The 14,545-nt window shown below is 37.0% G+C and overlaps 1 protein-coding gene across 3 annotated transcripts in view; it reads left to right on the top strand.

Annotated features, from left to right (window-relative positions):
- Positions 1-14,545, top strand: part of LOC150100777 (zinc finger MYM-type protein 4-like) — a 521,809-nt gene that overhangs the window by 178,305 nt on the left and 328,959 nt on the right. For all 3 annotated transcript variants that reach the window (XM_090402210.1, XM_090402209.1, XM_090402211.1), the window contains exon 11: positions 9,434-9,603. In XM_090402210.1, the coding sequence (XP_090258336.1) occupies positions 9,434-9,603 (170 nt within the window). The remainder of the gene's footprint in view (positions 1-9,433; positions 9,604-14,545) is intronic.

The raw sequence follows: 14,545 nt of genomic DNA, 5'->3' as shown, positions 1-14,545 counted from the left end.
GCTGGTTTGCCTGCTTTGCAGGATGAAAAACCCCAGGATAAACTGGAGAAAAAACCCTACTGTCCACGCTGAAGACTGGCTAACTTGGCTATGGCTGAGGAAGATTCTTCAGCTCCTCACGTCATCGACGGGTATTGAACCTCGGACACTCCTTCCCCAGGCATATGGTTGCGAAGCACACAGCCATTAGTCTAACCGTGTGGACTACCATATCTATTACACCAATTATTCAATTTTGTCAGGGAATCTTGCAGACTTGTACTGGATTTATTTAGAACTATAACATCATCTGCACAAAGTAAAGAGCTGAGATTAACATCTCCAATTTTGATATCAGGTTTAATACCACTTTCTTTCATAATGTGATCGATATAGATAATAAATAACAGATGAGGTAATGTACATCTTTGTCTGACACCAGATTTAACATTAAACCATCTTCCTGTACTTCCTTCAATTCTAACTGCTGATTTACAACTCAAATAAGGACTAAGTAATGCCCCATTGACACCATATAACTGCAGTGTTTTGAATATCTTTTCTCTTGGCACCTTGTCATATACCTTTTCCAGATCTACAAAACTTAAATACAGATCTTTGTTATATTCTCATGATTTCTCAGCTGTTTGTTGTAAAGTGAAAATCTGATCCTGACAGCCGCTATTTGGCCCGAATCCAGCTTGTTCTTCACCAAGCTTCCCTTCCACAATCCTTCTCAACTATTTCTCAAGTACACTTGCATAAATCTTGAGAAATAACTCTGTAATTCTCACATTCAGTTTTATTTCCCTTTTTTATATATGAGTACTATGAGAACTCTACTCCAATCATCTGGAATTAATCCCTCTGTCCAGGCCTTCTGAACTATGCAGTGCAGCCACTGTAAGACTTTTGTACTTCCGTACTTGAGCATTTCTGGTAGAATACCATCTACTCCTGCTGCCTTTCCACATTTCAGGCTTTTGTTGGCTTTTTCTACTTCAATTATGGTATGTATTCCTGATTGCATGTCTGTTGAGTGTTTATTACTACTCTACTGATAGTGATTGTTTCGTTTAGCAATTTTTTGAGTAATTACTCCATACTAGTTTTCATGTCATCTTTATCATCTCTAATTCCTTTTACAGCACTCTTTGCTTCATTTCTGAGCTCTTTTCAACAGCCTCTAGAATATTTTGCCACCTTTTATATATTTGGTTTAATCCTTAATCCAAATGTAAGCAAACAAAGTTTGTGCCTGAAGTATTTTCATGACTTTAGCTACTCATTGTAAAGGTGGTATAAGTTCTGATCACTTGCCTTAGTATCCCATAATGCAAAGCACATCCTCGTGCAAAACTACCCCCATTGCTGATGATGGCTGCTGTAGTCTGGTAATTCGTCCCAAAGATGTTAGATGGGATTGAGGTTTGGACTCTAAGATGGCCACTCAAACACTTCACCACCGTTTTGTGGAAACCAGCCTTGGACAAGCAGTGCAGTATGGCATGGAGCATTGTCAAGCTGAAATATGCAAAGGTCACTGCTGAAGTACTTTCACAGCATGGGAAGCACGAGCTAGACCCAGAAGTGGTGATACTAAGGTGGAAGTAATGAAGTCGTACACCATATACCAGTTGCCAAAAGGTAGGGATGCACTCTGATATTGCCTCGCTCACACAATCCGTGACCACTTTCCATGCACTAATGACATTCATTCCATGTAGCTTCTTATACCATGGCACTGCTCCAAGTTGCTTCCTAAGTTTTCCATAATCGCCAACTTTTAGTTCTGCATAATCCCTTTCTTGACTGAAATTTCCACATGTTAAGCAACCTCCCACTACAAAATTGCATGGTCCCTTTCCCCAATGGGAGGTAGAGAGTTGCTACCGCAATATAGATAGATCTTCTGATGTTATAGGGATGTTTCATTTGGATGGGGGATTTGTCCTTTGGTGGACATCACCAAAATCATGATGTCTGATGGCTACCTGGATAACTTCATGCTTCCCATGCTGTGGAAGTACTTCAGCAGTGACCTTTGCATATTTCAGCTTGACAATGCTCCATGCCATACTGCACTGCTTGTCCGAGGCTGGTTTCCACAAAACGGTGGTGAAGTGTTTGACTGGCCATCTTAGAGTCCAAACCTCAATCCCATCTAACATCTTTGGGACGAATTACCAGACTACAGCAGCCATCATCAGCAATGGGGGTAGTTTTGCACGAGGAATGGAAGAATATTCCTGTTGTGATGCATCAGAAGTTTGCTGAGTGCATGCCCTGAGGGGTGATTCTTTGCTTTTAATGTTACACAGTGATCAGCATTCATTTCGGTAAATAATTTCCCGGCTTTTAGACCTTCATGTTAAGGTCATCTGGAGTAGATGCAGATATACACAAAGACAAGCTATATTACATTTCCAACAACATGCCAAAGTGATAATGATTTCATCAAACATTATTTTACTGGCCTAACCTCTTGTGAAATAAAAAAAAATAAACTACATCAGCTATATGCTATATATAATATTATCAGAGAACAAATCGATATTGATACTTTTAATACAGCATAAACACATACAATTTGAAAGTCAGAACTTGCTTCCTTTTCTAGACACACTCGTGACACGTCTTCCTTCTGACAGTGTTTCCTTCGCTGTTTACTGTAAGCCTTTGCATACTGGCTAGTATATATACGTAAACTCTTGCCACCATTCAACACAAAAATACAAAAAATTGTGTTGTTAACACACTAAAAAACAGGGCTTTAAAGATTTGTTCCACTGAGCAAGTGGACCAAATAATATATTATATTATATATATAATAATATATATAGTAATATATGCTCATATAATATATGAGTATACTATAAGTATAAGAATGCGATAACACTTTCATGCCCAGAGCAGGTGGAAATCTCTTACCGCCACCCTGACCATCTGGTGAGGCTAACGAAAACACCGTGCCTGTCAGCAATTTCATTTTTGCATTTTGTGCAAAATGTGCACATATTTTGACAGTTCCTCGATTGTAACAAAATGTGTGTGGTGGTGGTGGGGTGAAACTAATGTGCATTTTTGGGATATATTAGAAAACAATAATTAAAGAGTGCTATATTTTGTTCACATATTTGAATTGTTAAAAGTTGTAATGTACGAATCATCATTAATGAACTATTTGAGAATTGGAAATATAAGGAAGAGAAAAGAACAGGTATGAATAGAAATACTTTCATTAGTAGCAAACAAATTATTCATAATTAACAGTTGTGATATTATATGTATGTCCTATAAGTTTCTGGGGTAGAGCAAATAACATGTGATCCTATAAATTCTAGATATATTAAACGTGTGGACAGACTTATGTGTTCGTCGAACATGTTGTTTATTATTTTAACGGTATAATAGAACACAGAAACTAAGTAAATAATTAATTTATTAGCTTGATGCTGATATTTCGCTGGTATTATAACCAGCATCTTCAGAGCACAAAAACACTGTTTTCGTCGGGAAGTCGGGCCTAGCAGACCATGCTCTGGATACCCCTGCACACAGGATCAACTGGAAAAACACAAAAGTACTACACAGAAACCCATATAAATCAGAGAGATTGTTCTTAGAGGCGACAGAAGCCCTAAAACACACTCCAAATCTCAACAAATATGGCCGTATTAACTTGCCGAAGATCTGGGAGACAGTCATATTAAGAAAAAACTAGCACTTTTCTAGGACTCTAGTAATATATGATAGCGTTTTTTTTTTTTTTTTTTTTTTTTTTTTTTTTTTTTTTTTTTTTTTCCAGATAGAGGGCACCAAAATCAGGACTCTAGTCTTTGTGTTGCTGCTACAATTTTGTTTAAATACACCATGTTGTTTTAGTCTCGCGTATTGTGACAAACAGTGTTTTTGTGCTCTGAAGATGCTGGTTATAATACCAGCGAAATATCAGCATCAAGTTAATAAATTAATTATTTACTTAGTTTCTGTGTTCTATTATACCGTTAAAATAATAAACAACATCTAGATATATTGTTGGCATAATTTAAAAAAATAAAAATAAAAACTTATGAGGAAAGTGAAAAAGATTTGTTTGTGAAATATAAATAACTAACTGATAATAAATAGTGGCTGTATACATTTGGTAGCTCAGTAAATAAATATAGGGAGGGTTAATCCAGTGAACTAATAATGTTGATCAGATGATTTTGATCAACATTATTAGTTCATTGAATTCAGCAGGAATACATGTGAGTTGATGGAGCAGCAATTCAGTTTGTAAATTTATTGTGCTAATTATGTGTATTTATTTGTATGTTTTTTTTATATATATATATATACAGTGGTGCCTTGGTTAACGACAGTAATGCTTTCCAGGATTACCGTCATTATCCGAGGTGCGATTCCCCATAAGATTTAATTGAAATCGATTAATTTGTTCTGGCTCCTCCTCACAACCATAGTACACACTAAAAATGCAGATAAAACTCATTTAAAATGTCATAAAATATGGTAAATATCATTTATTTATTATACAGTATATGTATTTGCTACAAAAAAAATTAACATTAATTAAATGAATTGTTCATGAAAACAATTTTTAATTATCAATCTTCACCAGAAGGACAATTGGGCTCACTTCAGAGTTTTTTGACAAATGGACCTGTAAAAAACATGTCTAGGGTTGTTTGCTTCTGCCTCTTTTTTAAAATGTTTCTGAAAAACTGCATGGACTTTTCATTAAATAGATCTGCAGTTCTGATAACCTCAGATTTGTTTGGATTCCATTTCATAGCAACATTTTGAACTTCCTCCCACTTTGCCAAAACATTTTTGATTTCAGCAGGCGTAATTTGTTCTTTCTCTCCATCCTCATCTTCAGATGAAATTTCCTTTTCTTCCCATTGCTGCTTGAAAAATTCTTTTAGCTCGTCAGTAGTCAGTTCTCGGTCATGCATCTCCAATAATTCTTCAACATCTTCTTCCTCTACTTCAAGTTAAGATCATGAGTAGTTGCCACAATATCCTTTACCAATTTGTGTCCTTCATCTGAAGTTTCTTCATTACCAAAGGAAGGACGCAGTTTCCTCCATGCTGCTTTGAGACATTTCATTGTTACTTCTTGCCAAGCCTTTACAATTAGCCTAATCGCTATGACAATGTTGAATTCTTCCTTCCAAAATATTCTTAGGGTTATGTTGGTAGCCTCACACATTTCAAAGCACCTGGTAAAAAGTGCCCTTGTGTAAAGTTTTTTAAAATTTGCAATTATCAGCTGCTCCATAGGTTGAATCAGAGATGTAATCTTGGGAGGAAGAAAAATCACCTTGATAAAATGTAATTCCTCTGGTAGCTCTTTTTGTATGCCTGTTTGAATGGCCAGGTGCGTTATCCAAGGTTAAAATGGCTTTTAGAGGCAGATTGTTTTGCTCAAGATAGGCTTTGACAGTTGGTCCAAACACTTCGCAAATCTAGTCTCTAAATTCTATTCTTGTGACCCAGGCTTTGCTGTTAGACTTCCACAAAACACCGAGATTGGATTTAGAGACATTGAACTTTTTGAATGCTCGGAGATTCTCTGAGTGGTAGATTAACATTGGTTTTACCTTGCAGTCTCCACTTGCATTTGCTACTAAAAGCAATGTTAACCTATCATTCATTGGTTTATGCCCAGGAAGTATTTTTTCTTCTTTTGTGATAAATGTCCTGTTGGGCATTTTCTTCCAAAATAACCAGTCTCATCACAATTGAAGACTTGTTGAGGTACATATTCTCCTTCTTATATAATTCTTGTAAAGCTATTGACAAATTTATCTGCTGCTGCTTTGTCAGCACTAGCTGCCTCTCCGTGTCTGAGCACACTATGAATTCCTGTTCTTTTTTTAAAGTTGTCAAACCAACCTCTGCTACCTTTGAAATCATCATCATCTACCTCAGAACTTGATCCCGAAGTCTTCTTTTTCAAATCTTGACAAATCTGTTTAGCTTTCTGACAGATTGAATTATGAGATGTAGTATCGCCCGCCATTTCTCTTTCTTTGATCCAAATTAGTAATAGATTTTCCATTTGCTCAAAAAGAAGCCCTCTGACATTCAACCTTGAAGTTCCCTTAGCAACCTTAGCTACCATAAGTTCTTCTTTCTTAGCCAAAATGGTTGATATTGTAGAATGACTGGTTTCATATATTCGAGCTAGCTGCATAACTTTCACACCTTCATGATGTTTTGCCATTATTTCTTTCTTCTGTTCAATAGAGAAAATTTTTCTGTTTTTTTCCCTCACTTTTGGGACCCATTTTGTCACACGATAAAAAAAATTCGCTCTGTAAAAAAAAAATACGCAAAATACGGTGTTATTACAAATTGTATAACACTAAGACTAGGGATACAAAGAACATATCGTCACTTGAAAATAAAAGTAAAAGTTCAAAAAAAAACTTTTTGCAATAAAAGTTAACAGTTAAATTCGAAACCTGCAAATTTTGACTTAGTGCATTTTGCTTGTAATGTGACGATATTAGATACAGCACTTACTGTAACATACACTGATTAGCAGCTTATAAATACAACGATTATTATACAGATGAGATTTGATTTTACCTTTTGATGGCGAACGAACAGTGACACGCACCTGCCGATTTATTGTCTATATGAACCAACACATAAAAAATAAATGCTTTAATACCCATTTTCATCATAAAACGCATTTATAACCACAAATTTTAAAATAAAGCACAGTACACTACAAGAAAAGAAACAATAAATGAAAAACATAAACAGCTGCTATGATGGGTCAAACATATCTGACCTTCACAGCTATGCCACGTGGCTGTTCTCTATTCGACAATGTCTTCCCGCATGTGCTGAGTGCGATCGGAAAATCCCATTTTTTTTAGATCGGATAGAGGTTCACATAATGGAGAATTGTTAACAAAAGCCTGTGTCATTAACCAAGAGATTTTTTCGTACAGCCACTCGTCGTTAACCAAGTACGTCGTTATCTGAGGCCGTTGTTAACCAAGGCACCACTGCATTTCCTTTAGTTTTCTATGGATTTTCTTTTATTTGCTAATGATAGTATACAATTTTTACCTGGTAATATATACATAATTTTTTGATGATCTTTGAAATTATCCATCATTTCACAAATCCTAAGTTCATTACATAACTTCTTTTTCAGTGGCTCTTCTCTCCTATCAGTAATAGGTATTTTGCATGTGGTAGTCTTTTGTTAGCGATCAGTAGTGCTGTCTGTTTCTTATAATACATAGAAGGGTTCATTTTTATTCAGGAGTAGATGAATTTTTACTCCTACATTGTTCTTTTAGAAAATTGGAATGAAAATGTTCCTATAGTGTGAGAAACATTCTGTACTCAACAGACACTATACTGCAGAATCAAGAAAAACAAGTAATTTTATTATATTACTAATACCAAAAAAAAAATGAAAACAATAGTAGAAAAAAAAAGATCCTTATCCTAATCACAGTATGAATGTATATAAGTCACAAATAAACTGTTCTCATTACTTAACGGGCACACTGTATGTGTGTGCCCATTAAGTAATGAGATTGATTTTTTGCAGCAGAGCCCTTTGAATAAAAGTAGCAAATGTGTTTATAGTTTTGACCACGAGAGTGTGTTGTAATTGCAGGTGCAAATTTCAAGTTGGGTGATGCAGCAGTTTTCATGTGGCACCCATTGAAGTAAGAGTGTGTGCATGGAGCGTGTCAGAAGTTGCATCATGGAGCAAAGAAGTGTGATAAAATTTTACTGTAAATTAGGAAAAACTGCTAAAGAAATATACCATGACCTAAGAAAAGTTTATGGCAATGACTGTGCAGCTGTGCATAGGTGTTCCACTGCTTTTCAACATTTAAAGAGGAGAGGAGTCTCCTGGAGGATGATCCATGCTGTGGATGGCCATTTTCTCCACGGACAAATGAAAACGTGTTTAAAGCTAGGGAAATTATTGTCCATGACAGGCAAAAAACTGCTAGGCTACTCACCATACAACTTGGTATCATTGAGGAAATGGCCAGATTAATCTTAGAAAGAGATTTGCACAAGAGGAAGATTTGTTTGAGGCTTGCCACATGCATTGACACACAAACAGAGAGAGAGAGAGAGCACCATGCTGCATGTTGTCAAAATTTCATCCATGCAGTCGATCAAGATCGTGAGATGTTGCAAAGAATTGTCACTAGTGATGAAAGTTAATGTTTTCAGTTTGATCTGGAAACAAAATGGCAGAGCATGGAATAGCATTGAATGTCTTCTCTTCAGCAGAAGAAAGTCAGATAGCAAAAATCGTGTGTCAAGACAATGGTTTTTTTTTTTGCACTGCTGGAATTATCCACTGCAAATTTGTTCCTGAGGGCACTACATGAACGGTCAGTATTATTTAGGAGTAATACAGCATCTGTATGCCTGCATGCAACGTGTCAGGAAAGAACTGTTCCATAGCAATTGGTTTCTGTTGCACGACAACACACCTGAGCACTGTGCTGCCTGTGAAGTAGTTGCTGGCTTCGAAGTCAGTCTGTGTAATTGACCCCCCCCCCTTCCCATTTGCCAGATTTTGCTCCCACAGACTTTTTCCTCTTCCCAAAGATATAGTGTGCCTTGAAAGGGGAGCGCTTAAGTGATATTGAGAGGATATCCAATGCTGTGTGACCCAGACACCGAAGGAGGTTCCTGTTCAGGAATTCAACTGTGCCATTGAACACCTGCACGACAGATGAAAATGTTGTAGGGAGATTATTTTGAATCTGTGCAATTGATAGTTCCAAATATAGTTCTTTGTTTTGACATAATAATTGTTCTCTCATTACTTAATGGACACTCTGTGTACAGTACAGCCATTCCTTACGTGATTTCTCACATACAGACTTTGCCTGATATGAATGTGTTAACCACACTAACCAAACAAACTTTTAATAACTTCATTACTGCCATAGTCTGCATAGGGAAATTCTTGTCCACTTTCCAACTGATAGATTGTTGGTTAAGTTACAGTGAAGAACCTTGCCTTCTGTGGACATATTTATTCATGAATTTTCAATACCCATCATATCACAGCATACTTAATGGTGACCCGAATTTGGCTTGGAAAATTTTTGTGTGTATGTAGTAAGGGTTTTCAGACTAATCCCTTGCTCATCTAGATCAATGTATGATAGGTTTAGTTTTACAACCTTTCATCAGTAGCTTTACAAAAAGGTTTTGTTTAATTTATTTAAATTTTTTACAACTTATTAAATAAGTAAAAAAAAATATGTAATATAATACACTTTAATTACTGAACCATGCAGTTTATGTTTGTTTCTAGATCATTAATTCAGTCTGTTATCTAAATTTTATTTGATCAGCTTGGAAATTATTTTTGGAAATTCTGGTAAATGATTTATTATTGTTATTATTTATGTACTTATTTGTTATTATTTTTTAGCCAAGACAACATCACAGCAAACTACACCAGTTATTTCATCAGTGATGTCTTTGGCTCCGGCACAACCAAAGGTTCTTACCCAATCTTCATCTGCTCCTCCTAAAGTGTATCCTCAGAAGATGATTTCTGTCCGTCCTCAGCTGCCACCATTATCAGCTGTAGCAACCAAGGTGAATTTTTGTGTAGTCAGTATAAAATGATAAACTTACTCTGTGTGTGTGGGTGAGAGAGAGAGAGAGGGAGGGCTCTTATCTGCTAGTTTTTAGCACACAGATGGTCCCCTTTCCCCCAAAAAAATCACACTTTAGAAGTTTTATGCTGTCAGAATTGTTATTGTTGCATAATATTTTAATATTATTATATAGACACTCCCAAGAAGTCTGGTATTCATCAAGGAAGGGCCTTTAATAGATCATCCAATGTTTATGTATCTATTATACCTCACCTTAGAAACATTCACTAATGACATACTCACACTGGCATCTGTATCTTGCTCCATTCGTGCCCATTGAGAACAACATAGACCTCTCATGGTTGCTGACCACAGCTTTGCTTAGCTTCTAGTGAATACCCTATGTTCTTATTTACCCCTCCCACACATACACACACCCTTCACATGAACTGCAAAATTTTCACTTATTTCTATACCATAGATATCCTTATCATCATATATGTCTCTAATTAAAGGAGAGGAGATATTGTGTATGTTCCTTGTGTATCTTCTGTCCTCTTTCTCACCTCTCTGGGTAAAGTACCTGTTTGTGGTGGAAGGGACCTCGCAGTGATCATACTGACCCTTTTCATTCATCTTCTTTTCCTTTGCTTTTCTTTATATATTCTTCACTCTACTTTTTCTGAGTCTTTTTTACTATACTATCCTATCTTCCAGACTACTGGGATCCAGTGCCTTGCCATTGTATTTACCGTTGACGAGTTTAACTTGTCAACATCCAAAAAGGGGAATCCTGGTAGTTCTGCACTACTTTGGCCTCTGCTTCAGCAAGATGGGTGGTCCTGGATGGCCCAGACAGGATCATTCAGCTAGTGGGCTTGCCTGCAAGGGTCAAGTGTGCTGTCAACTTCCCCATGATTCAGGGATAGGGCCCAATGCTTTGCTATGGACTTCATTAGTGTCCTGGGTAGTTATGTCATTCCATAAGCACAGTCATGGCTTGCTGGAGAGTCCATGTGTGGCTCCATGAGGGTGAGGAGTACTGATGATGAACCAAAAAAACTACTTGAGCATGAATTCTTCATCCTCAATTGTTTCAGGGGCCCTATCAAAGTCCCAACCAAGTAATGATACCATTGCTACACATTTTGCTAACAAAAGTAAGAAACAAATGACATGTGATACCAGTATAAGACTACCAGTTTTTCTGCTAATCCATGCAACAGGTGAAAAAACAACTGAAATAATGTTGCTGCTCTTTGTTCAAAGCGTTTAGAGCAAAACATCATATCAACAACATTCTGAAAAAAACTACCCAGAAATATGGATAAGCCCAAACTGTCTGTTGTGGCTTTTCCATCTCTGCCTGATGTGGTAATAAAGAGTATGATAACAAATCTTGCTCTGCAAAGAAAACCGAATGCGTAAACTGTCAGGGTGATCATCTAGCATAATCCTGTGCATGTTAGAAATTGAAAGATGAAAAAGAAAGATAAAAACAGAACAAGATATATCATATGAGGATGCATAAAGGAAATTAGCCACCACCACACCTGTTCTGTGATCCTCTTTATGCTGAGATGGTTGCGGTTAAGAAAATATCAGCAGAAACGGAAACTTGTATTGCTACTCCGCCATCTGATTATTTCACCACACCTGAACTTTATGATCTCAACTGCTTCTCTGTTGAGCACATCAATCTTAGAATGTACGATCTCACTCTGAAAGCAATCCCAAAAATGGTTTGATGAGAACCCACTTGTGAAAATGATTATGGCAAGGTTATCACTTAAAAGCAAACCTGCAGACACTCTCACAGAAAAAAATGGATACTTCAGTATCCACTGAAAGTAACTTGAACTTACCCAGTCATCCTGACTCAATTGATGTTGTGTTAGATATTTTTTCCAGAGAAAGAGTTGGACACTGGTCTTCCATATTTCCCAATATCTAATGAGAAATATAAACCTGACAAGGGTAAGCTCTCGGCCTCCCAGAAATCCGACAGCAGGTCTACAAAGCCTAAACAATATGAAAATTTTTACAATGGATTTAGCCAGAATATCGACAGTATATTCTGGCTAAATCCACAACAGTTGACATGGATAGTCAAATCGACAGTAGCGATTTGACTATCCATGGGACCTCTTATCATGGTATGCTCAATATATTTACCACCAGGTTATGAATTAAATGACACAGAACTTGATAATTTCATATTGCAGCTGCCTCAATCCATATGGCTTTAATGGACACTGTGGGATAGTGCCAACATGAAGAGAAGAGGTCGTATCGAGCAAATGCTTGATGACTATGACCTCTTCCTTATTAATAACTGAGTAAATAGATTCTTCCATATGTCTACCTGCTATTATTCTGCACTTGATCTTACTATCTGCTCCTCTGCCATTTTTCCATTGCTCTCATGGGATGTCGAAGAAAAGATATATGGAATAGATCATTTTCCTATTATTAGCACTGTGTCTTCACAGTGCTAATAGTAGGAAACTAGGAGGACATGGTTCCTGTGAAGGAACCATGTCCTCCTATGCAAATGTCCATGTGGAATACGTTTTTCCATTTTGCAGAATTTATTACTGAAGCAGTGAGCCAAATATCTATCAGTGGAGCAGTGAAATATGTAACATATTGTATTGTCCATGTAGCAACAACCTCAGTTCCAAAAACATTGTCCTGATGTCCACTCTGTCCAAAGCAGTGGTGGAACCCAGAGTTCAAGCAGCCAAGAAACATCAAGGCAGAGCATGGGGTATATTTTGTAGATAACCCTACCACAACATACTTAATAGCATATAAACATATTCGAGCCAAAGCACGTAAAGTGATCCTGGATCCAGTTTATATCATCGATCAAACAACTGCAAAAATTGTGTAGAATAAAATCTTGAAGATGAAAGGTAGATACATAACACATAATTTGTCTACCTTGGAACATAATTAATGTATTGTTGCTAATCTCAAAGCTATCACAGACACTTTGGGAGAAAATTCACCAAAATCTTAGCAATGGTTTCATATCCTCATGACTTTTTAATATTGAAAGATCAGTAAAAGTGACTAAGCTTTTGTACCAAGGGGATAGAGCAGTACAGTCAGCCATTCGTTAAGGAACTCAAAACACCTCTTGTCCTGTTTTATGCTAGCGCAGTCAGCCCTGATGATATCCATTATGAGTTGATAAAATTTCCCATCAGCTTCTGTGGATCTCTTATTACACAACAGAATAATTACAGAGGAAGAATTCCTGGACTCTTGGCATAAGTCAGTTGTCATTGCTATCCTAAAACTTGGCAAGGAACCAGCCCAAGCTTACTGTTACTGTCCAGTTGTTCTAACTAGCTATCTTTGTAAGGGCATAGAAAAAATGGTAAATGCAAGGCTTCTCTGTTAAGTACCAAAAAAGAAAGCAACAAACTTCTTTTCAGCACACACTGTGGTTTTTGTAAACACCGATCAACCTTGGGCCATTTAGAAACATACATAAGATGTTATCTTGGTCGTATCATCAAGGACACGGATTTCCTGAAGGCTCTGTCTTAAGTGTGACCTTGTTAGCTGTTAAAGTGAACTCACTTACTGAACAACTTCCTCCCATAGTAGGCAATTGCCTTTATGTTGATTTCAAAATTTACTGCCATTCCTGCAATATGAGAATCATTTAAAGACAACTTCAACAAGCAATTGATCGTGTCTCTTTGTGGGCTCTTTGTAATGGGTTCAAGTTCATTGCAGAACAAACTGTGTGCACTTCTGCAGAAACAAGCTCTTCATCCTGATTTAAGAATGGGACAAACTATTATCCCATTAGCATCCAAAGGCAAGTTCTTGGGAGAGTCATCTTTGACAGAAAGCTAACATTATTTACACACATTTGTTATCTTTGGGAAAAGTGCAGAAAAGCATTGAATATCCTTCGCACTCTATCCTCTACAGAATAGAGTGCTGATCGATCTTCCTTGCTCTGCATTTATCACACACTTGTATATTCAAAGATTGATTGTGGTTCCAAAGTTTACAGTTCTGCAAGGGAGAGCACGATCAGGTGGCTGGACCCTATCCATCATCATGGCATCCAAATAGGTACTTGTGCTTTTTGCACATCATTCATTGAAAGACTATGTTGAATAATCAGGTGAATCCCCCCCCCCCCCTGCTATCACAAATACAATTGCCTCCTAATTATGGTCTCAAAGTTCCTTCCAGATCATCTTACATGGACTAGTCTCTTTTTACTATGTTGGGAGGTCCAATAACACACACAGCAGACTGCTGTTAATCCTTTTGACAATGTTGCTTTCACCAAACAAAACATCATTCCTCTATGGTAGCTTGTTTCCTATCTACAGCCTCTCACTTTATCAACTGCAGAAGTTTCGTACGTCATCATCTGTACTGCTTTCAATTGTTTAATGCACACAGAGTGGCACACTCTGATTCCTTGCCCATCTCTGCTGATGGTTCAGCAGAGATGGGCAAGGAATCAGTGTGATAATTGGTCTGAAATATATACCTTAACTCAGCCATTTTCTTTGTATTTTATATTTTTCTACCATCTGTATTCATTAAGGTAGGCCATTCTTCATTTTACTTGCTACGTAGTGAAAGTATTATGTCAGCTTTCCTTCGGCCTGTTCAGACAACTTTTTTTACATAGTCTGATTTTACTTTCTTTCCCCATGGCACCCACTCTCCCAGCATGTTGTTTATACCACTAGTGTGACTGGTTATTACATTTTTCCTGATGTTGATTCCATAACATTTTCTTGTTTTCTTATTAAATGTTTGTTCATCCATTTTAACTTCTTGCAGTGTATTGTCCTAACTCTGTAGATGCTTTCTGTCACCTGGTTTCACTAATGCCAGTATATTTGTCACATATGCATTTACTAATTCTAAGAATTCATTAACTTGATTTTTGA

This window comes from Typopeltis vanoorti, chromosome 12 (assembly GCF_054136105.1).
Source record: "Typopeltis vanoorti isolate ZY-2024b chromosome 12, IOZ_Tvanoo_1.0, whole genome shotgun sequence".
Taxonomy (NCBI): Eukaryota; Metazoa; Arthropoda; class Arachnida; order Uropygi; family Thelyphonidae; genus Typopeltis; species Typopeltis vanoorti.
The sequence above is the reverse complement of the archived record's forward strand: the minus strand, read 5'-3'. Positions and strand labels throughout refer to the sequence as shown.